This window comes from Tachysurus fulvidraco, chromosome 9 (assembly GCF_022655615.1).
Source record: "Tachysurus fulvidraco isolate hzauxx_2018 chromosome 9, HZAU_PFXX_2.0, whole genome shotgun sequence".
NCBI classification, from domain to species: Eukaryota; Metazoa; Chordata; class Actinopteri; order Siluriformes; family Bagridae; genus Tachysurus; species Tachysurus fulvidraco.
In genome coordinates, this window is record NC_062526.1 from 2,596,150 (window position 1) to 2,620,828 (window position 24,679).

Genomic DNA, 24,679 nt, shown 5'->3' on the forward strand with positions numbered 1-24,679 from the left:
GCGATTCCACTAATACACGCAAAAGTGTGTGTGTGTGGGTCTGTGTGTACGAGATAGAGAGAAAGTTGTGCTTGAGTGTTGATGAAAGCCAACTTCTTTTTATTTTTCTCCCGGAGATTCGGTGTGTTTTGTAACTAAACATTAACAAGTGAACAACAGATTTATCTTTAGTGAAATATCAATTTTATCATTTGGTGTTTTTCCAGGGGGTTTTTTTCTTCTGATACTTCACTGGGTGTAAATATACTGTTTGTAATTCGTACTGAGAAAATCTATGCAATAAAATGTCTTACACAAAGTGTCGCCTTATCACAGTTTTGTATTTGCACATTTATGGAAGGAGTCTCCAGTGTTAGTGCTTTGTAAGAGTCAGAGCTGCTCCCTCAACATTAAATATAACAATATGTCATTCAGTATTAATAGATATTCAGTATTAGATAGATAGATAGATAGATAGATAGATAGATAGATAGATAGATAGATAGATAGATAGATAGATAGATAGATAGATAGATAGATAGATAGATAGATAGATAGAGCTGCTGAATGCTTTTACCATTTTCTATTCAGAGTCTCTTGTGATGTTTTTCCAGGAGTGTATGATCCCTTAGGTGAACTTTTTGCTAAGCACCATTTTAAAATTTCACTCTTTTTCAGCTATTCACTTTATCACCACCCACAGTGAGCGTCTTCCCTACGACACTTTGATTATTTCTGACTTATTTCTTCGCATATAACGAACATAACGGCTGTGTAATAGCTAACTAACTCATCAGCCTTGTTTGCTAGCTAGATTACGCTCGCCTTCTGTAGCTTCCAGTTGCTTAGCAACAGTGGGCTCATGTTTTTGAACACTAATTAGCATTTTTGAATATCGAAAGCAAGAATTCATAAAAATATTAAATAGATTTGGATTAATATTACACATATTTATGTAAAAGACTGACTTGAACATGTTGGGTTGATTTATTTAATTATTTGTAAGTTTTGATTCAGAAAATCCACAAAAATATTATACCCTGGAGTTGTCTCACATTTGTAATCAAGCTTTCTATATTATTATTTATTTAACTTCACATCAAATTTGAGAGCTGTAGATGTGGAAGTTCCCAACACAAATGTCTTAAAAAAGACAGAATATTTTTAAAAATAAAAAATAATATTCAGCCAAATCTGTGCACTTGATAATATTCCAAATTAAAATCCAACAATTTGTGTTTAATATACGAATGAACTACCTTTGTTTTTTTTATTTTTTGGTTTATTTCCTGAATCATTTCTTGATTTCATGATGAAACTGAATAGGTTGGTGTGTTCAATCTGGTGTATTTACACAAGAATACAAATGAAGGAGTCACATGTTCAGGTGCTGGTTTTTATTAGAGCTTCAAAGTTACATGTTACAGCAAAATGCCTGTCAGATAACGCTGATTAACGCTCGCTAAAGGGACGAATCGGCTGAATTAAGGATGAGCAGCGGATTTTATCGATCTCCCCAAGCAGTCATCTTCATCTATTTGATTTGCTCCATTTGCTCTACAGCCTGTGTGTCCTTAGCCGGGATCTCCTCCTGAGTTCTCTCTGAGATGGGAGATTCTTCCTCAGCCTCAGCACTCGGCAGAACTCCTTCCACCTTCGCTTCCTGGATCTCTTTGTCCTCTTCCTTTTCCTGGATCTCTGATTCCTTCTCAGATATCACTGTGTCTTCAAGAGATTCTGGAGCTTCAGCTTCAGGCGCCTCAGGTTTTGAATCCAGGACCTCATCTTTGGCTCCAGCTGAATCCTAATAAAATAATAATTAGAGATATTTATGTTATGGATGCTAGCAGGAGAGTAGACAGAGTCTGCTAAATGTTAAATGTTTATACATCTGCCCATATACGTCTATGTTAACATTAGATGTCTAGATTAACTTTCTAGTGTCAATCATGTCACTTACAACTCTTTCAACACTCTCTTCCTCCTTCATTTCACCATCTATAAGGCTTGTGATGGATTTCTCTCCTTCCTCCACACTTTCCGGTGCATCAGGTTGGCCATCTGTGTGATGAATCCTCTCATCAGCGCCTTCAGTGTCGCCCTCGGGCTTTTCCGCAGGAGGAGGAACAATTGCGTCTGCTACCTCAGGCACTCCAGGCTGGCAACCATCTTGCTTTTGGACTTCCAGAAGTTCTGCCTTAATCTCTACCTGAGTCACAGAAACAGCAGCTCGATAGTGAAATATATTTGTCTGAAAAACTAATAAAACGACACAGGCCCTGAAGAGAAAGCCATGTGGAGAAGGGCAGTTGTTCTTCCATGGGAAAAACACAGCTCTGTTTAAGCACTGCTGGTAATTTGGACAATTATTTGACTCGTAATTGGAAAAGGGGAAAGACGATTAATTTATAAACAGCTATGCAGATTTAGACGTCTGAATTTTTAATTACTTGGCTCTGGATAGAAAAGCGTATTTTTGCCTCTGCATTTTTTAAACAATTAACATTCTTGCATTGAATTTGCTGATAATTGTGAAGCCATTTCAGGGTGAATTGTCTTACTTATCCAAAAACACCTGGACTCTTCATATAATATATGCATATATGCACCATATATTGTAGCTATAATATACGTAATTGGAAGTCATTTGGGATTCGGCTACGTCTTTACAGGACGTGTCTACATCTATGTAAGAGTTATTCTTTATTTAATTGGGTAACTCTGGAAGATATATAATATCCTATATAGTGCACTATACTGTATATCTAATATGGAGCCTATATTCAATATAAAGTCTCTTCTCCACTATCTACTGTAGAATACTCAATAGTGGCAGTTATAAATTGTAGCACATTGTATGGAGATTTTTTTAAGCACACGAACACCGAACATATCATGGTTTTTTAATAGAGTAAAGGACCTGCCTGGACCGGGATTGTAACATCAGCCGGTGGTACAATGTTGGGCAACGTGGCTTCGACGGTTAGAACGCCATCTCCTGTCACGAAGGAGCGTATACTCTCCGCTTCGATTCCAGCAGGAAGCCTGGTGCAGAATACAAACTCAAACGCTTACAGAGTCATATAATGAATCAACATTACACACACCGCACAACTTCATTTACAGTGATGATGATTCAAATCACAGCCTTCAGAACTCACTTGTACTTCCTAAGGAAAGACCGGGAAACGTAACCATGCTCGTCTTGTCTCTCATCGTGTTTTCCTGTGGTGAGAAAATGACTACTATCAGCCGCTTTCGTTCATGAAAACAACTGGATAATTTTGAGAAAGCGTACTTACTGACCTTCAATTTCCAGGAAGCCGCTCTGCGTTCTCACGGTAATCTCTGAAGGTGCAAAATGATTCACATCCAGACTCACGGTCCATCTGCTCTGCTGGGCCAACACCTCGGAAACACCTCCGCCAAGCTCTCTGTGGAACTTCGGGGCAATTCCAGATGCTTGGGTGTATCCGGACCAGGAGGAGGTTCGTAGCTTCCTAAAAATGCTCTCCATCCAGCTCAGATCTCTGAAGTCCAGGAAGGGAGTAAGGCCAAAGTGCTGGTTGTAGAGTATATTGGGCTGCCAGCCGTAGCCTGGAGGGTGTGAGGGGGCATCGTGGCACATCTTCGTCTCATCCTTCGGGGCTGTAGACTTGGTGCTTGTGACCTCCATGACGAAAGTGTGGCTTTGTTTGAACCGCTTCTTTGAACCTCTGAGACAAAATGCTGCTTATGGACTGACTTCCTGTAGCCTCCTTATATACCCCACTCAGGCCTTTTAGCACGTCCCGAGCAGCTCTGCTGATGCTAAGAGTGGAGAATTTATGGCGTTGGTGATGAAGAGAGAGCAGGAACTGTTGCCACGCCGTTGCTATTGATGCTAATTTAGAGATATTTATAGATGTTAAAGGGAAAACAGCAAATAGCTGAGGTATGAGGCACGACATCCAACGTGATCTCCGGCTAACACAGAGATGAGCTTTGTCACTTAGCGGTGATCATTAGCATGCTACAGAGATCACGACAACTGCAAGCAGGAGCCGCATGCTAGTTAATTAACTGTGAAATTTGGTTTGGCAGGAAGGCTATGACAATGACTAAGCAGAAGTGAAGTTTTTAGCCCCTCTGTGGGATCACCCCGGGTATGTGTCAGGGTAATTTTCATGAGAGAATGTGACAGGTGGAGTTTGTATAGCCCTATTTTTAATTCAGACTTATTTTCAAATAAGACCTCTATCCATCCGCTACACGATACTGCAGCGAAAAGAAAATTCCACAGATTTATCTGCAAAAATCACTGTTGTGCTGTTATAAGAAAATAATCAACAGTGGTGTGATGTGATGAATTTGTGTTATTGATACGACTCCAAAGTTTATTTTCATTTTATTTTCTTTTTTTTCTATAACAAAACATCCCGAAGCCTTATATCACAGCAAACTGCCAACAAATACATATTTATATTTAGTAACATACAACATACCATATCTTATATCTATTTACTGTTACATTCAACCTCACAAAACAGAAAGGCAATCAACAATTTATTAACTGCATATGCTCATGGATTGATATTTGCTTATTCAACCATGAGGGTAAGCTGAATAAGAGCATTACATTTTTTATAGTCGGAAAAATGTTTTCAATTTAAATAAGAAATTAATTACAGATTTATTTCACAATACTGAACTTTCATTACCCCTGAACTTCTAATTTATATAACTGAACCATGAAATAGGGCACGGTGGCTTAGTGGTTAGCACGTTCGCCTCACACCTCCAGGGTTGGGGGTTCAATTCCCGCCTCCGCCTTGTGTGTGTGGAGTTTGCATGTTCTCCCCGTGCCTCGGGGGTTTCCTCCGGGTACTCCGGTTTCCTCCCCCGGTCCAAAGACATGCATGGTAGGTTGATTGGCATCTCTGGAAAATTGTCCGTAGTGTGTGAGTGAATGAGAGTGTGTGTGTGCCCTGTGATGGGTTGGCACTCCGTCCAGGGTGTATCCTGCCTCGATGCCCGATGACACCTGAGATAGGCACAGGGTCCCCGTGACCCGAGAAGTCCAGTTAAGCGGTAGAAAATGAATGAATGAACCATGAAATAATTTCTTTAACAGTAATAAATTAATGAATGAACTATTAAATTACCTATTGTACGTAAAAGCATTTTTGAATGGCTTCTAAATTAAATCAAATAAAATAAATAAAGACAAATAAATAAAAATAAATTACAGGCAAAACTACTAGAAAGTAGGGGTAGCAATAAAGGGAAAAATAACAATGTCAAAATGTGAATCTATTAAATAGAAGAAAAAAAAACAGAAAAAAAAATATGTGACAGGTATTTAATTTAAAATAAGTAAAAAAGAAAGTATATTCAAATACTTTAATCAGTATCTGTGCTCCATGTTTGTTTTAGATAAACTGTTTGTCACTTTGTCACCACACTGAACACTTTAACCCCCGGACAGAAGACAAGCCATGTCTTTTTTTTTTCCTCAGTCTAACCGGTTTAAAACGGCCTTGTTGCTATTGGAGACGAGACACAAAACAGGACCCAGAGCCATTTTAGCCTCCATGCTCCACATGCACTCCATGCACTCTGTAGATAAATTGTGCTGCTCTGATTTTTTTCTTCAAGACTTGAAACCATTCCATTGTTGTGGATTAGAAAACGTAGCACGATGCCACAAAGGCTTCAGCCGTGCCAGATTCTGGACCCTGGAAGGTCTTTGAGGGAGAAGGCGAGTTACGTGAACCCGATCCGGGACGAGGAATTCTGGGAGAAATTCCACCGCAAGCACAAGCAGGTGTTTGAAGTAAAGGAAAAGATAAAGCTGGAGGCTTGGAAAGTGGAGGAGGTACTGTGTTATACATTTATTTTAAATATAGTATACAGAAGCGTAATACATTTATACTTATAAAAGTTAGCAGTCTGAACTAGTATTTCTAGTTATTTATTACCCTGCACATTAAAAAGCTACTTGCAATGGAATACAATGTGTCGCAGAAGTATTTGCCCCCACAAGCACTGAACTTTTCCACATTTTGTCGTAGTTTTGGTTAGGGATGTACCGATACCACTTTTTCTCTTCCGATCCAATTCCGATACCAGCGTTCGCCGGTATCGGCCGATACCGAAACCGATATCTGTGTTCTTTTCTACCTTTAAAACTAAAGAATGTATACGACTCGCTTAGTGATTAAGATTTATTTGTTTCTGGCAAAGAAATACAAAAATGCCCGTTACTGTATGAAAAATGAAAACACAAGAAACCTTAAAAAAGTATTAATGCAGTAGCAAACAGTACTTTTAACAGTTAGTGGTAAAACAATCTAAACCATATATACTGCAATTAATAAATTCAATTATTTTCTGAAGAAAAGGCCATATTTTAAAGTGAATCTTAAATTAGAATTCTTGAAACACAATGCAAAATGTATTAAACAGTAAACCTCGCACCCAAATGAGCGACATGTTTAACGCGCTGATGTAAATGGAAAGGGCGCCTGCTAAACTTGCCTGTCTGTCGTTGGCGGTTGTGCAACATATTTCCTATAAAATTTATTATATTTATTTTCATTAATGCAATTTAATATATAAGTGTATTTTTCTTATAAGTTTAAGCAATAGTCTATGATGTTTGCCGTTCATTAATCAACCACCACGGTCATGGGCGTCGGAAGTAAATAAAAAGTGCTTGGATCGTCGTCGATACCGATCCAAAATATCGGTTCGGTACATCCCTAGTTTTGATGGAACCAGTCATCACCACATGTCACCTAATAACTCAAATGTATTTTGTGTGTTTGCGTGTGTGCAATTATTAAAGTGTCACATGACCTGAATAAACGTAAGAGGTAACACACAACAGATAGAGTTATAGACTGTGTGAAACAGCCCAACATGGGGCAAAAACTAGCTTGAACATTGGATTTAATATAGAACTTGGATTTAATATATAATCAAGTAGGGGGGCACGGTGGCTTAGTGGTTAGCAAGTTCGCCTCAGACCTCCAGAGTTGGGGGATCGATTTCCACATCCGCCTTGTGTGTGTGGAGTTTGCATGTTCTCCCCGTGCCTCGGGGGTTTCCTCCGGGTACTTCGGTTTCCTACCCCGGTCCAAAGACATGCATGGTAGGTTGATTGGCATCTCTGGAAAATTGTCCGTAGTGTTGTTTTTAATTGTCCGTAATTGTTTTTAATGTTGTTATTAATGAACATTTTGACCTGTTTAGTTACATTTAAAACTATTTCTTGTTATCACTTACAGTACATTACTAGCTTGTATGTCAATGATCTGTCCTGAAAACATCGGTTCATTGACGGTTGACATGACGCTCTAGAAAATTACCAAACATTTTCTAGCGATTGTATGTGTTGCACCTAATGGACGTAATGCACCTAATGGACAAGTTTCAAGATGATATCAAAATGTTACATGAAACCAGTGTTTGATGAACTTAGCTATATTGTTAAACACAAACTTAGTGATAAATTACTGTATGTTCACACCTAAGTTCAACATAAGAGTGGACAAATGTGTCTGAATTGACTCTTTTTCAGCATCTTGCAGTTTCTACACTTGCTCACTCTGCTAAACAGGAGACATGGTGCAGACTCGGTGTTGTTGCGTTGAAGTCAATTCGATTCACATTTATTCGTGTAGCGCTTTTAACGATAGACATTGTCTCAAAGTAGATTTAAAGAAGATAAGGAACATAGCACAAAAAGTTTAATATTATACAAAAGTTCAAGATTAATATTAGACTAGAAGATTAATTAATACGTTTGTATTTATCCCCAACGAGGTGATTGTGGTGAGGACAAACTTGCTTAGATGGAAGAGGAAGTAACCTTGAGAGGAACCAGACTCAAAAGGCAACCTCATCCTCATTTGGGTGACACTGGAGGGTGTGATTATAAATTATTATAAACACCGAAGAGCCTTATTATGAAATCCTCATGAAGAGAAAACGAACTGGATTTGTGGAATTTTGCACATGCCCTTAAATTTTCATCTCACCTTATACAAGTGAGGGTTGAGTTCCTTGCTCAGATGCCCGGTGGTGGCAGCTTGGTGAACCTGGGATTCAAGCTCACAATCTTCCAACTGGTAATCCAACACCTTGATCACTTGGCTACCACATCCCTTATTATTGAATGGCTTTGTGTAAAAGTGTAGCAGAAATGCTGCTTTAACACACTTTAAACCCTATTTGTGGTCAGTGTGGAGAAACCCAGAGTGCTTTTTAGGCTCCGATGTTGAAAATGAGCAGATTTATTGCTAATAGGATCATCTATCAGGACAGGAAGAGAGGGGAGAGTCGAGGCACGGCGGAGAGGCAGAGCAGCCGGAGGAGACACCTCTGTCTGAAAGAAGCCACATTTGTCAACCAGAAGGCCTTTGGCACATTCAGGCGAACATTTTTCCACATACATGACAGCACCGACGCAGCTGCACTGCTACACAACGGCCGAGAGTTTGAGAAAGAACAGAGAGGGGAAACAAATATATATCTTTTAGCAGTTATTGTCCTATTTATGTAAAATATGTATTCAATTAAACCGATTCTATTCGATTACAGAAGCTATCTAACATCTAACGACAGAATATCTTTTATTATTAGCTGGCTAATGTGAGATTTTATGAGATTGATAGTGCTTCATCTTCTTAATGCGTATGTTAGCATTAGCATTAGCTCCTCGCTTCATATTTTATACGCAGTCGGCAAATATCAGTACGCTTGTTAGCAATTTAATCTACAATTTTTTTATTAAAAAATACAATATTTTGCCTTGCTAGCAAACCCATCAAAAACATTTCTTTGCAGTAATGCCAATTTTAGCTAAGCTAACTAGCGCTCTGGGTTACACGTCAGCCAGCTAGCTAACATTAGTTTATGATGGATTTACATTTTCAAAGCAACTGTTTATTAATCTAAATTAAATAAACTCACATTTAATTACTGAATTGATTTGGTGCTAATGGTATTTTTCTTAATAGGTAGATTAGAAATTCTGCACTTAGGTGGCTGTATATTTAATTAAGCTATTCTGAGTATTTTGGAACCAATGAGTAAAAATTGAAGACTGTGTTAAAGTCAGGTGTTCACGTTTTGTTGTTTATTCAGTTAATAATATATTTAACTTATGACAATGTCACGTGACATACGGCTAAGTACGGTGACCCATACTCAGAATTTGTTCTCTGCATTTAACCCATCCAAAGTGCACACACACAGCAGTGAACACACACACACACCATAAACATACACCTGGATCAGTGGGCAGCCATTTATTCTGCGGCACTCGGGGAGCAGTTGGCGGGGGTTCGGTGCCTTGCTCAAGGGCACCTCAGTGGTGGTATTGCCGGCCCAAGACTCGAACCCACAACCATTAGGCCACGACTTCCTCCATTATATAAGTATAATAATTATCCACTAATTCTAACGTTAGCAAAATGCTCCTTCTTACTTAAAGTATTAAACGGATCAGCTTACTTTGCCTCACGCGGTATATAAACCATAAACTCTTTTAAATGCTATTTAAGGAATTACCTTAGTCTATAGTTAGTCTTGTAGTTGAAGTGGTGGAACTCCACTGTGGGTTAATTTAATACTATAAACATTTATTTAGCACCGGTTTATCTCTGACATTAGCTAGTTAGCATGTAGCCCAGAGGCTATGTCATGTTATGTGTGTGTGTGTGAGTGTGTCCATGCGTGCGTGTGTGTGTGTGTTTAAAGCAAGTAAATAACACAGTGGCCCTTATAAGGGAACAAGTCCGGAATATCACAGGTGAACACAAACTGACTCAGCATTGTTATATTTTATTCTGCAGGAGCCAAAAATAGAGATGTGTACAGGCGATGAAGGTGTCCGCCACTCGACCCCACCAGACTACTCGCACAAAAATAAGGTATGAGGTCAGAGTGAGTTATAGCTCGGTCTGATGAGTACATGAAGATGTAGAGAAGAGATGTGAAACCTTTTGAAAATTAAAACACCGGCAATTAATCAACGGAGGAGCTTCGACTCGAAATGTTACGCTCCGACAATTCGGGTGTTGATCTGAATGACCTTGTGATGCCTTCGGTGGTCATTTGAAGATTATTTAAACAAAAAGTGTACTGTACTTAATGTAAATTTAAGATCCAGATATCATTCTTAATGCTAACTCTTTCCAATAAACATCATATAAAGATATTTGGTTACATTTTTGGTTGTTTTAAGACTGAATTCAATGCCCTTATTTTTGTAAACCACCAAAGCACGAGTTTCATATCTTTTCATTTTAGCCTCTGTTATTCCCCCTTCTTCTCTCTGTCTCAGGATTTGCCCCTAAAGCGGCCAAAGTCTCGGAACAGAGGAGACACCGACAACCTCTGGAAGCATATATGGCGCTCCAGGTTGGTTAGCATGATAGCATGAATAATTTAGCTGAATTTAGCACTCCTCACAGATGCTGCAGGAATATATAATCAGCTACCCAGAAGTAGGAACCAAGCAGGAAAAGTGTTTCTTGTTATTTTCCTGCTGCAGGGATTTTTCATTTTTTCTTTATGATCCAGTCTTCTGCATTTGATTCAAGGCCTCCGGAGTTGAAAGAAGCAGCCGTCAGCCAGTCATTTTAGCTCAAGCCATTCAGATGTTAAGAGCTTTGGCTAGAATGAAAGCGTAATGGTCTTTGAAAGTACAGGCATAATAGTTGGAAATAAAGGGCTAAACCCTGCAATGTGCAGGACATACAAAAAAAAAAAAAGATGGCTAGTCCGCTCAGGGACTTCAAATCTGATTTCAGTACCATTTTAGCCATTCAGTGTCAAGGCAGAATGTCAGCCTTGTCAACCATAACCTGTAAGGAAGCTAAAAGCATCGCTGTGCCCTTTTTTGAAGTGTGCTAAACACTTGGTGGAAAATGTGTCACGGTTGTATAAAGATCACAGTCAAAACATTCAGCATCAAACACTAACATTCATTCTTAAACAGCAATTTTCATTCACAAACACCAGCATTCGCCCTCAAACACCAACATTCACCCTCAAACACCAACATTCACCCTCAAACACCAGCATTCGCCCTCAAACACCAACATTCACCCTCAAACACCATTCACCCTCAAACACCAACATTCGCCCTCAAACACCAACATTCGCCCTCAAACACCAACATTCGCCCTCAAACACCATTCACCCTCAAACACCAACATTCGCCCTCAAACACCAGCATTCGCCCTCAAACACCAGCATTCGCCCTCAAACACCAACATTCGCCCTCAAACACCATTTACCCTCAAACACCAACATTCGAACTCAAACACCACCATTCGCCCTCAAACACCAACATTCACCCTCAAACACCAACATTCGGCCTCAAACACCATTTACCCTCAAACACCAACATTCACCCTCAAACACCAACATTCACCCTTAAACACCAGCATTCGCCCTCAAACACCAACATTCGCCCTCAAACACCAACATTCGCCCTCAAACACCATTCACCCTCAAACACCAACATTCGCCCTCAAACACCAGCATTCACCCTTAAACACCAACATTTGCCCTCAAACACCATTTACCCTCAAACACCAACATCTGACCTCAAACACCACCATTCGCCCTCAAACACCAACATTCACCCTCAAACACCAGCATTCACCCTCAAACACCAGCATTCACCCTCAAACACCAGCATTCACCCTCAAACACCAGCATTCACCCTCAAACACCAGCATTCACCCTCAAACACCACCATTCGCCCTCAAACACCAGCATCCGCCCTCAAACACCAGCATCCGCCCTCAAACACCAACATTCACCCTCAAACACCAACATTCGCCCTCAAACACCAGCATCCGCCCTCAAACACCAACATTCACCCTCAAACACCAACATTCGCCCTCAAACACCATTTACCCTCAAACACCAATATTCACCCTCAAACAACATTTACCCTCAAACACCAACATTCGCCCTCAAACACCAAGTGTCTGCTAAATGCTGTAAATGTAATATATGTAAATACCAGCTTTCAGTATCACCATTTACCCTCAAACATAAACATTCAGTATCAAACACCCAGACCAACATTCACCCTCAAGCACAAACATTCACCATGAAGCGCCGACATCAACATTTACCACCAAATACCTGCTTTCTGCTTCATACCAATACCAACATTCACAATCAAACACCTCCATCAGCATCTATTTTGGTAAATTGGATGACGGAAGAAAACACCGCAGATCACTAACTACATGAGATGAGGAATAAGTCTTTTATTATTTGAGTACAAAATACCTAGACAAATAATTTACCCTAAATTTCTCTCATTTCCACTTTTTATTTTTCTTCCATGCTTCTGCCTAGTGTAAGCCTGGCAGGCATCTGAGCTGGCATTTCATCTGTCCATGTGGGAAAATAAAACACACCGTTTCTCAGCGGGCATCCCTTTCTCTCTCTCTCTCTCTCTCTCTCTCTCTCTCTCTCTCTCTCTCTCTCTCTCTCTCTCTCTCTCTCTTTCTCTCTCTATTCCTCTCTGGGCATCATGAAATGGATGACATTTATGACAGTCACTGATAGATTCCAGAATTACAAATTATGCATGCCAAAGCTGGGGTGGTCTGGCATTTTAAAGAAGGAAAACACAATTACTGTGGCTGTTTTTTTATCCAGTCAAAATAGAATGAGTTTACTGTTTATGTGGGTCACTGCTTTCTTACCTCCAGCGTTCATGTGGTGTTTATTATCTGCACTGCACATTGCTGGAAATTTCACTTGGTGGAATGACCCTCTCAGCGTGAGGCCTAATGTTACAAGAGGAAACAGAACAGAAGCACTGTGGACATGTGGACACTGGTAATGTGGATGTGATGAAGGGTTGCTTCTGTTGAATGAATGTTTGTTGTCTTTGATTGCGAATGTTGGTGTTTGATAGAAGATTTTAGTGTTTAATTATGAATAAATGTTAGTATTTGGGGGCACGGTGGCTTAGTGGTTAGCACGTTCGCCTCACACCTCCAGGGTTGGGGGTTCGATTCCCGCCTCCGCCTTGTGTGTGTGGAGTTTACATGTTCTCCCCGTGCCTCGGGGGTTTCCTCCGGGTACTCCGGTTTCCTCCCCCGGTCCAAAGACATGCATGGTAGGTTGATTGACATCTCTGGAAAATTGTCCGTAGTGTGTGTGTGTGTGTGTGTGAGTGAATAAGAGAGTGTGTGTGTGTGTGTGTGCCCTGCGATGGGTTGGCACTCCGTCCAGGGTGTATCCTGCCTCAATGCCCGATGGTGCCTGAGATAGGCACAGGCTCCCCGTGACCCGAGAAGTTCGGATAAGCGGTAGAAAATGAACGAATGAATAGTAGTTAGTATTTGATGATGCTGGTGTACATTTTAGCATGTTGGGGTTGAATAGACTGTTAAAGGTTTGTTAAATATGTTGTTTAATGTTTTTAATGTTGGTGTTGGTTGGTTGGTGTTTGAAATGTTGGAGAGTTTGATTGTGTGCATTTAATGCTGGTAATGTAAATGTTGTGTGTTGAAGTATTTGATGAAGAATGTTAGTGTTTCTTGATAGGTGTTGAGTGGAAAATGTCGGCGTGAGATGGCAATGTCGGTGTTTGTTGCTGAATGTTGGTATTCGATGGAAAATCGTGAAAGTTGGTGTTGGTGTTATTCAGTCCTGCCATTTGACTGGTGGCTTAAAGATGAATTATGTGATGCTTAATGGTTGGTGTTAAATTTTGAAGAGTTTTACTGTACAGTATTTAATGCTGGAGTATAAATGGAGATGTCAGTGTCTGATGAAGCATGTTAGTGTTTCGTGGTGGGTGTTTAATGAAAAATGTTGGTATTCGATGTTTATGGTGTGTAATTAGGCATGTTAGTGTTGAATAGAGACTGGATTTAGGGATGTGGTAGCTCAGTGGCTAACGTGTTGGGCTACTGATCGAAAGGTCATGGGTTTGAATCCCAGGTCCACCAAGCTGCCACTACTGGGCCCCTGAGCAAGGCCCTTAACGCTCAGTTGTAAGTCACTCTGGATAAGGGTGTCTGCTAAATGCCGTAAATGTATTTGAATATTTAATGGAAAAGGCTTCAGTAATGTGAAAGTTGGTGTTTGTTGGTCAGTTATGATATTTTTCAGATGAAAGTTGTAGTGTTTGATGCTTGGTGTTAGAAATGTTTGACTGTTGACTGTTGTTTGAAGGTGAATGATGTGGTGTTTGATGGTTGGTGTTAGAAATGTGTGACTGTTGACTGTTGTTTGAAGGTGAATGATGTGGTGTTTGATGGTTGGTGTTAGAAATGTGTGACTGTTGACTGTTGTTCGAAGGTGAATGATGTGGTGTTTGATGGTTGGTGTTAGAAATGTGTGACTGTTGACTGTTGTTCGAAGGTGAATGATGTGGTGTTTGATGGTTGGTGTTAGAAATGTGTGACTGTTGACTGTTGTTTGAAGGTGAATGATGTGGTGTTTGATGGTTGGTGTTAGAAATGTGTGACTGTTGACTGTTGTTCGAAGGTGAATGATGTGGTGTTTGATGGTTGGTGTTAGAAATGTGTGACTGTTGACTGTTGTTTGAAGGTGAATGATGTGGTGTTTGATGGTTGGGTGGTTCATGTTTATTTAATGCTGGAGTTTAAATGGAAATGTTTAATGGAGTGTCTAATGGAGGATGTTAGTGTTTAGTGGTGGGTGTTTGGTGGAAAATGATGTTTGGTGGTCAGTGTTGCAGTTTTACTGTTGTTTCAAGATGAATGATGTAATGATGTGATGTGATGTGATGGAAGTTGGTGTTAATGTTGATGGAAGATTTATGTGAGATGCGAATGTTGGTGTTTGGTAGTGAATGTTGATGTGTGCAATGGTGAATGGTAGTGTTTGTGTACATGGGTGTATTGATGTCTTATGGAGAAGGTGTTGGTGCTTATCGATGAATCTCTTTGTGTGATGGTGAATGTTGATGAATGCTGATATTTAATTGCAATTAGTGGTGTTTGATTACGGTTGTTTGTGTTTGATGATGAATGTAGGTGTTGGATGTTGTGTGTGATGTGTCTGGTACTTACTGGTGGATGGTGGAGGTGTTGGGGGGGGTTGCTTAGTGATGTTGTTTGCTGGGGAATTCTAGACAGTTTACTGGTTTGTGTTGGTGTTTGATGGAGAAAGTTGCCCTTTCTTGGTGGATGAAGAAAAGTCCTGTTTGGTTGTTTGTCCCTCAGGAAGCTGGTTTCGGCCGTCAAGCAGGGTAGTAGCTACTTTCAGCTTCTGCAGGAGGAAGAGGAGCAGAAGAATGAAAAGAGGAGAAAGAAAGAAGAGAGGAGACGCACTGATCTTCAACATCGATCCTCCATCTCTGACTCTGAGAATGAGGAGGAGAGGTAAAGTTACTGAGGAAGTGGCTTCCATCAGGATCTTCGGCTTATATGGATCTTCAGTGAGATGTAAATGAAGAGGAAGATAAATTTGTTTACATAAACAAATGTTTTTTTTTAATCCAGAAGATCTGTTAATGGAGGAGTTTCCTCATCACCACTGAGACAGAATAATAGAAGGCGGGCCCAACAACTCCGCCCCTTTACCCCGGTCCACCAATCGCTGACTTCGGATCAGCCACAGGCGCTTTCAGAGTAAGACTCTTTTTCCTTGAATTCTGTCTTGGTGTTTCTTTCTTTCTTTCTTTTCTGTCCTCCTGTGGTCTCTCTCTCTCTCTCTCTCTCTCCATCTTTTCTTTCCTACTCTTCTCTTTTCTCACCTTTGTCTTTCTTCATTTTTCTCTTCCTTTTCTTTGTCTAGTTCATCCATTATTCTCTTATCTTTTTCCTCTTCCAATGTCACCCTCTCCATCTATTTGTCCTGCTGTTATTTTTTCTTTCTTCGCCTCTTTCTCTCATGTGTCTCTCCATCTTTCACCCTGTCTTACAATGTCTTTTTCCTTTAATCTCTCTCATCCATCTTTCTCACCATCATTCTCTTCCTAAGTCTCTCTTTCTCGCTCTGTCTCGCTCCATTTTTCCCCCTCCATCTTTCTCTGTCTTACTGTATCTCTCCCTCCAGCTCTTCCTGTGTTACTGTGGTCTAATAACTTTCCTTCAAGTACCTCCCTCTGTTTTCCATCTTTCTCTTTTTGTCTCTTTTTTCTCTGTCTTGTTTATCTCTTTCACCGCTTCATCTTTCTCTCTTTATGTTTTCCTGTTTTGTGTTTTTCTCTCTTCCTCACCTTGTATTTCCATCTCTCTCTCTCTCTCTCTCTCTCTCTCTCTCTCTCTCTCTCTCTCTCTCTCTCTCTCTCTTTCAGTTTTTACACTTTTTACGCAAGCCTACACACTTACCGGCACTTTCTGTGCTCCTGTGACGTTTCTCTCTGAAGTGCTTACACTGAGGATATAAAACTTCAGTGGGTGTTTTTTTGCTGCATTTGATTGCTGTGCTTTCAAATAGCAGCCACACACTATACTGTGTGTGTGTGTGTGTGTGTGTGTGTGTGTGTGTGTGTGTGTGTGTGTGTGTGTGTGTGTGTGTGTGTGTGTGTGTGTGTATGCCCACACAGTCTAAAACACTTAGGAAAAAAAAAACCTCCGGCAAATATCTCAGTCTCGGATAATTTCACAAAAGCGACATTTCTTTGAAAACACTTTCAGAGAAATTGCTGGTCTTTTATTCATTCGTGTTTCATACACACAGAACCGCGTTAGCTTTTGTGTGGCCGATTCACTGGAGTGAGACGCAATTTCAGCCCGAGAGTTACGCAACCCTACTAGTGCAGAACTGAAAAGAAAAGAACAGACACAGACATTTCCTTGTTGGCCTGACAGCCAAGAGTGCTAAAAGCTTTCATGAATAGCTAATAGCTAACTTAGCAAAGGAAAATGACCTATTAGCTTGCTTTAAGGCTCTGGCTTTACTAAGCGTGTGATTGTGACAGTTAACCAAGGCAAAGTTTTATTTTTTACTTTCTTTCTCACTATCTCACTATGCTACACCTCCATTAGCAACCATTACCACCTCCTCAACCTTTTCACTTACCTACAATAAATACAGAATGTTTGTGTGTTCACCAATATACACATGTTTTAAGCTTCAGCCTCACACCTGCCTCCCGTACTGTAGGTTGATCTTTAAATTAGCAGCAGTGTGTATCCTTTATGGGTTGGTACCTTGTCCAGCGTGTTCCCCATCTTGTGCACCTTGAGGTTTCCTTTAACTCTGTGCAGAATAAACAGTACAGAAATGGATAAAGGGATGTTTTTCTGTTTTTTTTTTCATAGCTGGAGAATGTCATAAATAATACGATAATATACCAAACAAAATCGACCAAATGTACATATTAGTATTTTATTTGCTGCTTTACTGCACCGGATACGTGAGACACGTGATCGTTGTTCTGCTCTGTCTTCTTGTAGGGAACATGTGTATCGGCAGCTTTGCTGTCTGTGCTGGTTGTTGGAGGCGCTGACTCTGGAACGTTCCGGAAGATTCGGATCTGTGGCTTCCTGCTGGGATGCTAAGTATGATTTCACTTGTTACCGTTTGTATCACAGGGCGCACACACACACTCTCATTCACTCACACACTCCGGACAATTTTCCAGAGATGCCAATCAACCTACCATGCATGTCTTTGGACCAAGGGAGGAAACCGGAGTACCCGGAGGAAACCCCCGAGGCACAGGGAAAACATGCAGACTCCACACACACAATGCGGAGGCGGGATTCGAACCCCCAACCCTGGAGGTGTGAGTCGAACGTGCTAACCGCTAAGCCAGAGATTAATGTTCTTTAAATTCCAGTTTATTTGTAAAGTTTTCTTGGCACCGGTCAGCTCTGGAGGAACAACTGTGGTGTTTATCTGAGTGATGTCGATTTCAGACGTATCTCTGAGTAAGCAGATTGAAGAGAAGATAAGGAGAGTGGGATGATGTGGTTCAGAATATTTCTTACTGAATTGTTTCCAGACGTGTTTCACAGCTGTGCAGTCCCATATGATGAAGCTGTAATTGTCTGGTGTATTTATAGTGCAGTGGGTACAGATTTCAGGTGTAGACCAGTGGTGTTAGTTACATAGGATCATGTTCTTTAACAATCATCTCTGAGTTTGAGTTGCTAACTTACTTTGTATGATGAATCTGAGTTGTGGGAATACGAGGAAATGTTTTCTTCTCCAGTCCATAATTCAGGATTAGCTCAGAGAATGTTATAACGGTGTTGGTCTGAGAGACATGTTTAAGACGTGTACATTTGATTTGAGGCTCAATTGTTGCTTTAAATATTTTAATAAATAATAAAGATGCATGCAAAACATGTCTTCTGGGTCTTTTAGTGTTAGAATGTTAGTTCATCCTGAGTGTGTTGTTTATTTAGCGTGTTCAGGATCGAGTGTGAGTCTAACTCACAGTAACACACTGCGCTTCCTCCCTGAGGCTGAACACTGACCTTAATAACGCTGTGACCTCGGAGTCCAGAGTGGATATAATGAGTGAAGGAGCTTTATGGTGTGTGTGTGTGTGTGTGTGTGTGTGTGTGTGTGTGTGTGTGTGTGTGTGTGTGTGTGTGTGTGTGTGTGTGTGACTGTGTGTTTTATAATTGAGTTTAGCTTCAAGACACAAAAGCAGCTTGTGTGTATTTACAAGGTCAGTTCTTTTTATTTATTTATTTATTTATTTATTTATTTATTTATTTATTTATTTATTTATTGCTATACACTGAATACATTTTGGGTTTTAGATCAAAAGACAAAAAGCAGATGATAGCATAGATCAGAATTTTACCTGCCATGCCCTTGTAACAACTTATAAATATATATGGTACCTTTTTTTTCAGAAACCAAGTGGTATTTCTAAAAATATTGGAATAGGTGATTGACAGGTGTACCTCATTGCCCAGGAGACTAACAGGTGTACCTCCTTGCCCAGGTGATTGACAGGTGTATCTCATTGCCCAGGTGACTAACAGGTGTATCTCATTGCCCAGGTGACTAACAGGTGTATCTCATTGCCCAGGTGATTGACAGGTGTATCTCATTGCCCAGGAGACTAACAGGTGTATCTCATTGCCCAGGAGACTAACAGGTGTATCTCATTGCCCAGGTGACTAACAGGTGTATCTCATTGCCCAGGTGATTGACAGGTGTATCTCATTGCCCAGGTGACTAACAGGTGTATCTCATTGCCCAGGTGATTGACAGGTGTATCTCATTGCCCAGGTGACTAACAGGTGTATCTCATTGCCCAGGTGACTAACAGGTGTATCTCATTGCCCAGGTGATTGACAGGTGTATCTCATTGCCCAGGTGACTAACAGGTGTATCTCATTGCCCAGGTGACTAACAGGTGTATCTCATTGCCCAGGAGACTAACAGGTGTATCTCATTGCCCAGGTGACTAACAGGTGTATCTCATTGCCCAGGTGACTAACAGGTGTACCTCATTGCCCAGGAGACTAACAGGTGTACCTCATTGCCCAGGTGACAAACAGGTGTATCTCAGGTGTGTCCTGTTAGATTGCATGTTTAATAAACAGAACACTCAGTTTCTCCTGTGAAGATTTTCTTGTTAAAAAGAAACAAACCACAAAACACCCTGAAGACCACAGAGATGTTTATCAATCTATGTTTAATGAGTTTTTAAAACTGCTATATTTAACATTTATCCTGATATCAGAAACCTCGCATTAATTCAATACTGTTAATGGTGAGTTCGAGTACAGATGCATGGCGCCCCCTGGTGGTAACACACGTTACGGCAACGTTTTTATGTCACAAGCACCTTGTATTCCACTTTCATTACAACAACAAACATGAATAGGTACAAGCATGAAGAAATGAAGACATTAATATGAGAGAGAGAGAGAGAGAGAGAGAGAGAGAGAGAGAGGGGAATATTCATTTGTGAATGAATCATCTGTATTGAAATGAAAATAAATCTCTCTCTCTCTCTCTCTCTGTCTCTTTCTCGGTCTCTCTCTCTCTCTCTCTCTCTCTCTCTCTCTCTCTCTCTCTCTCTCTCTCTCTCTCTCTCTCTCTCTCTCCCTCTCTAACTCAGGGATCCGGGGCGGAGCAGAAACACTCTGAAATTTGTGATCAGAGAGAAGTTGATTCAGGCAAAGTGGGAGCGATTCATCTCTCCACCCAAGGTCAGTGTTTCTCTAGTTCATCACTCCCCAAACACACACACACACACACACACACACACACACACACACACACACACACACACAGAGAGAGAGAGAGAGAGAGAGAGAGAGAGAGAGAGAGAGAGAGAGAGAGAGAGAGAGAGAGAGAGAGAGCATCAGTAATAATAAATAATAAATATTCAGGAAAAAAGTCTGAGAGAGAGAGAGAGAGAGACAGTTTTTGAGAGAGAGAGAGAGAGAGAGAGAGAGAGAGAGAGAGAGAGAGAGAGAGAGAGAGAGAGGAATGAATGATTGTTACATTAAAATAATAGTAATTCACAGTGTTAGTATTGATTATAAAAAGGGTTATACTGACACTCTCTCTCTCTCTCTCTCTCTCTCTCTCTCAGTCTCTGTATCCTGTAACCAGATTGTCTCACATCACCTCTCTCACCCACAAGCCCCCAGCGCTCAGTGCCACTTCGTCATCGGTGTTAACAACCTCGTTGCTAGGCAACATGTCCTCCTGTGACGTCACTTTTTCGGGTGAAGAGAGCGCGTGTCCGAGTGTCCTGCTGCAGTCAGAGGCGGATCCCCCTGTTTCTAAATGTAGGATGTGTGTGTGTGTGTGTGTGTGTGTGTGTGTGTGTGTGTGTGTGTGTGTGTGTGTGTGTGTGTGTGCACGTGTGTGTGCAGTAAACAGTAAATCATAATCTGCATCATAATGAACCATAATCTGGGTCAAAGGTCAGGATATTTAAAGTGTGTTACAGATCCTGACCAGCAGAGGGCGAGCTAACATCAGGATTATTTTATCCATATATATATAATATATATTATAACCATAATATATATTATCCATTAATGATATAACGTTGTTATAGTTACTTGTATTAATTTTGTGTAATATTGTAGTGTTATTTATAATATACACAATATACACAGACAGTGTAACTAAACTTTAATGTGTCTACTTCCGGTTTCTGAGCCACACTGATCACTGTTTGTGTCATTCATTCATTCATTCATTCATTCATTCACTCACTCATTTCTCCTCTGACTTCCATTTTTATTTTTATTATTCATTTCCAGAACATTTCTTTTCATCTTTTTTGTTATTTCTCCTTAAGTTTTTCCTGTTTTGTTTCCTGATGTTACTTTTCATTTGTTTCTCTTCCGGGTTTTCTTTAAATGGTGCCTTAAAATTATTTTATATTCTTTTTATTGATTTCCTCTTGGTTCATTTTCTTGGTGTTTTCCTGCATTGTTTTGTTCAGTTTTTTCTTTTTTGCTGGTGAAAAACTCGAGTTAATTTTCATGTGTTTTATGTTTTCAGGTCGAGGTTTTGGTTTGTGACTGAAATGATCCGTCATTTACATTTATTATTAAAGGCTACATTGTGTGTGTGTGTGTGTGTGTGTGTGTGTGTGTGTGTGTGTGTGTGTGTGTGTGTGTGTGTGTGTGTGTGTGCGCGCGCACATGAGAGTAAACTGAATATAGTCACTGTGTGTGTGTGTGTGTGTGTGTGTGTGTGTGTGTGTGTGTGTGTGTGTGTGTGTGTGTGTGTGTGTGTGTGTCAGACTTGCAGAAGCTGATAGATGAAGTTCACCAAAGTGTTTCCAAAGAACTTTATGGTTCAACCACAGAGTGCAGCTCTGACACAGATATGATCAGGTAATTATCATAATGTACCACACACACACAATCTCTCTCTCACACACACACACACACACACACACACACACACACACACACACACACACACACACACACACACACACATTCCTGAGTCCTGTTTCAGATGGGTTTGTGTAACAGAAGATGTTGGTTTTGGGTGTGATGCCGAACGTCATATGATGAAATGCTGACTATTGAAGTGTGACACAACACTGTGTGCTGAAATCTCTTTACTTTTAATGTAAAACTCTCTCTCTCCCTCTCTCTCTCTCTCTCTCTCTCTCCCTCCCTCTCTCTCTCTCCATCTGTTTTTTCTGTCTGTTTAGCCATCTTTCGGCCTCCATGTCTATTTGTCTGTCTGCCCAGATATCTGTCTTGTCTGTGTATTTATCTACCTGTCTGTCTGTATTTCTGTCTGTCTGCACAGATCTATCTATCTATCTATCTATCTATCTATCTATCTATCTGTCTGTCTGTCTGTCTGTCTGTCTGTCTGTCTGTCTGTCTGTCTGTCTGTCTGTCTGTCGATATCTCTGTGTATATTTCCACATATCTGTCTGTCTGTCTGTCTAACTTCATAACAGTTTTTATATTATCACTAAGCGGTATGTGTGTGTGTGTTCATGTGCGTATGTGTGTGTCTATGTGTTTGTGTGTGTGCTTGCGTTTTTGTTCATGCGTGTGTGTGCATGTGTGTGCGTTTGTGTGCGTGTGTTCCTCCAGTTTTGAGAAACTCAGAGCCCAGAGTAACACACAGGACAGCAGAGTCACTGGGAAACTGGAGTCACACACAGCAAAAAGGTGAAAATTTACACACACACACACACACACACACACACACACACACACACACACACACACACACTACCCCGACACACACAGACACACACATACACGCTACCCCTACACACATACACACACACATGCTACCCCTACACACACACATGCTACCCCTACACACACACACACATGCTACCCCTACACACACATACACTACTCCTACACACACATACACTACTCCTACACACACACACACACACACACACACACACTACCCCGACACACACAGACACACACATACACGCTACCCCTACACACATACACACACACATGCTACCCCTACACACACACATGCTACCCCTACACACACACACATGCTACCCCTACACACACACACATGCTACCCCTACACACACACATGCTACCCCTACACACACATACACTACTCCTACACAAATTGAAAATAAATAGTTTTTTTATTATGTTTAGTTCACAACGTTCTTTAGCGTCCACCGTATTTAGCCAGGAGAAGGCGGCCATGTTGAAGGAAATGAAGCTAATGTTTAAAGACAGATCTCAGGAATTATCACTGAGATTAATGGATACTCTCGACCTCCAAGCCAAGTGAGTTACTTCCTCACATTATTACGTTATAATTGACACTTTTTATACAGGTTATTTTGTTTCCCCATAAAGAAGCTGTTGCTATAGGAACGGTACCATGTGATTTGTAGCTGCAGGTGGACCAATCAGAATAGAGTATTTAATAACATAATTAATGCATTATCTATATCAGTACTATATCCCTTATAGAAAATTCTGAAAAATTCAAAAAATTCTGAAAATCTCTCTCTCTCTCTCTCTCTCTCTCTCTCTCTCTCTCTCTCTCTCTCTCTCTCTCTCTCTCTCTCTCTCTCTCTAGGAAGAGGTGGATGAGTGGAGTACAGAGATATCAGTCCCTCTCCAACATGGCTGCCTCCAGATGTCATACCTCCTCTGTGCCTTTCACCCCAAGTCCACAAGTGCGGGAGTCTGACGCACAAGACATTCCCTACAGTACTCACTGGTGTGTGTGTGTGTGTGTGTGTGTGTGTGTGTGTGTGTGTGTGTGTGTGTGTGTGTGTGTGTGTGTGTGTGTTATAATCGTACAGAATTTAGTGCCCTTTATAGCTCTGTGTATATCTGATCTCTCTTGCTCTCTCTGTGTGTGTGTGTGTGTGTGTGTGTGTGTGTGTGTGTGTGTGTGTGTGTGTGTGTTGTCAGGCTGTCAGCCTTACTTGGCAGCTTGCCCACTCACACACACTTGAATAGGAAGATGGTGTGTGTGTTGGAGAAACTGAAGCGTTACACCCAGGAGAGAACTCTGCGCATCCGACCACACGTCTTCCTCAGGGTCCTAAACTCTCTCCAGCCTTGGGAGCTGTGCTGTCCTGAACTGTGTGTGGCTATAGAGGTACACACACATACACACACACACACACACACACACACACACTATTATGTATACACGACACTACTAATGTGGTTGGCTATAAAGGTAAACACACACACACACACACACACATACACACATATGGATGCTGTTATCTACATACATATCACACACAGACACACACACACACACATACCGTGTGTGGGTTGCTTTATAATTACCCACACCATACACACAAATATGCACGCACACAGACACACATGCACACACTGTAACCACCATCACCTTTGACTTTCATTTTTGTTATATAATTAGAGCTGTGCGTTTATGTGTGTGTGTGTGTGTGTGTGTGTGTGTGTGTGTGTGTGTGTGTGTGTGTGTGTGTGTGTGTGTGTGTGTGTGTGTGTGTGCAAGAAGGGGTGCAGTGTATAGGCAAACCCAAAGCCACTACAAAGTAGTGTAAAGTCTGTAATCTTAGGAGTCAACCCAACTTGTGGCACACAGGGGGCCACACACACACACACACACACACACACACACACACACACACACACACACACACGAGGCATCTGAGCAGCAGTATATACAGAAATCAGTGAGAAACAGACTAATTGTATATCTGTCATCTTTTATCTTCACTAAACTTTTATTTTAAACTATTATATGTATGTTTAATAGTGCTCTCTCTCTCTCTCTCTCT

The 24,679-nt window shown here is 40.8% G+C and overlaps 3 protein-coding genes across 3 annotated transcripts in view; 2 read left to right on the forward strand and 1 right to left on the reverse strand.

Moving 5' to 3' along the window:
* The window catches only part of hspb8 (heat shock protein b8), a 9,136-nt gene extending 8,837 nt beyond the window's left edge, over nucleotides 1–299 (forward strand). The window contains exon 4 of the mRNA XM_027163043.2: nucleotides 1–299. This exon is cut by the window's left edge and continues 1,229 nt beyond it. The gene's annotated coding sequence lies outside the window, so the exon portion shown is untranslated.
* A 1,075-nt stretch (nucleotides 300–1,374) lies between these two features.
* Nucleotides 1,375–4,022, reverse strand: si:dkey-1k23.3 (heat shock protein 67B1). Its single transcript, XM_027162957.2, has 5 exons — nucleotides 3,286–4,022; nucleotides 3,141–3,204; nucleotides 2,904–3,024; nucleotides 1,940–2,188; nucleotides 1,375–1,783 (listed from the first exon to the last, which is right to left on the reverse strand). The coding sequence occupies exons 1-5, from the start codon at nucleotides 3,653–3,655 to the stop codon at nucleotides 1,514–1,516; spliced, it is 1,074 nt and encodes a 357-aa protein (XP_027018758.2). The 5' UTR covers nucleotides 3,656–4,022; the 3' UTR covers nucleotides 1,375–1,513.
* A 1,484-nt stretch (nucleotides 4,023–5,506) lies between these two features.
* LOC113653248 (coiled-coil domain-containing protein 60) overlaps nucleotides 5,507–24,679 on the forward strand; it is a 24,171-nt gene continuing 4,998 nt past the window's right edge. The window contains exons 1-13 of the mRNA XM_027162742.2: nucleotides 5,507–5,836; nucleotides 9,822–9,899; nucleotides 10,313–10,389; nucleotides 15,204–15,362; nucleotides 15,483–15,611; nucleotides 17,385–17,489; nucleotides 20,021–20,111; nucleotides 20,501–20,699; nucleotides 21,671–21,764; nucleotides 22,491–22,568; nucleotides 23,037–23,171; nucleotides 23,470–23,613; nucleotides 23,811–24,000. Coding sequence (XP_027018543.1) covers nucleotides 5,660–5,836; nucleotides 9,822–9,899; nucleotides 10,313–10,389; nucleotides 15,204–15,362; nucleotides 15,483–15,611; nucleotides 17,385–17,489; nucleotides 20,021–20,111; nucleotides 20,501–20,699; nucleotides 21,671–21,764; nucleotides 22,491–22,568; nucleotides 23,037–23,171; nucleotides 23,470–23,613; nucleotides 23,811–24,000 — 1,656 coding nt within the window. The 5' untranslated portion in view covers nucleotides 5,507–5,659. The remainder of the gene's footprint in view (nucleotides 5,837–9,821; nucleotides 9,900–10,312; nucleotides 10,390–15,203; nucleotides 15,363–15,482; nucleotides 15,612–17,384; nucleotides 17,490–20,020; nucleotides 20,112–20,500; nucleotides 20,700–21,670; nucleotides 21,765–22,490; nucleotides 22,569–23,036; nucleotides 23,172–23,469; nucleotides 23,614–23,810; nucleotides 24,001–24,679) is intronic.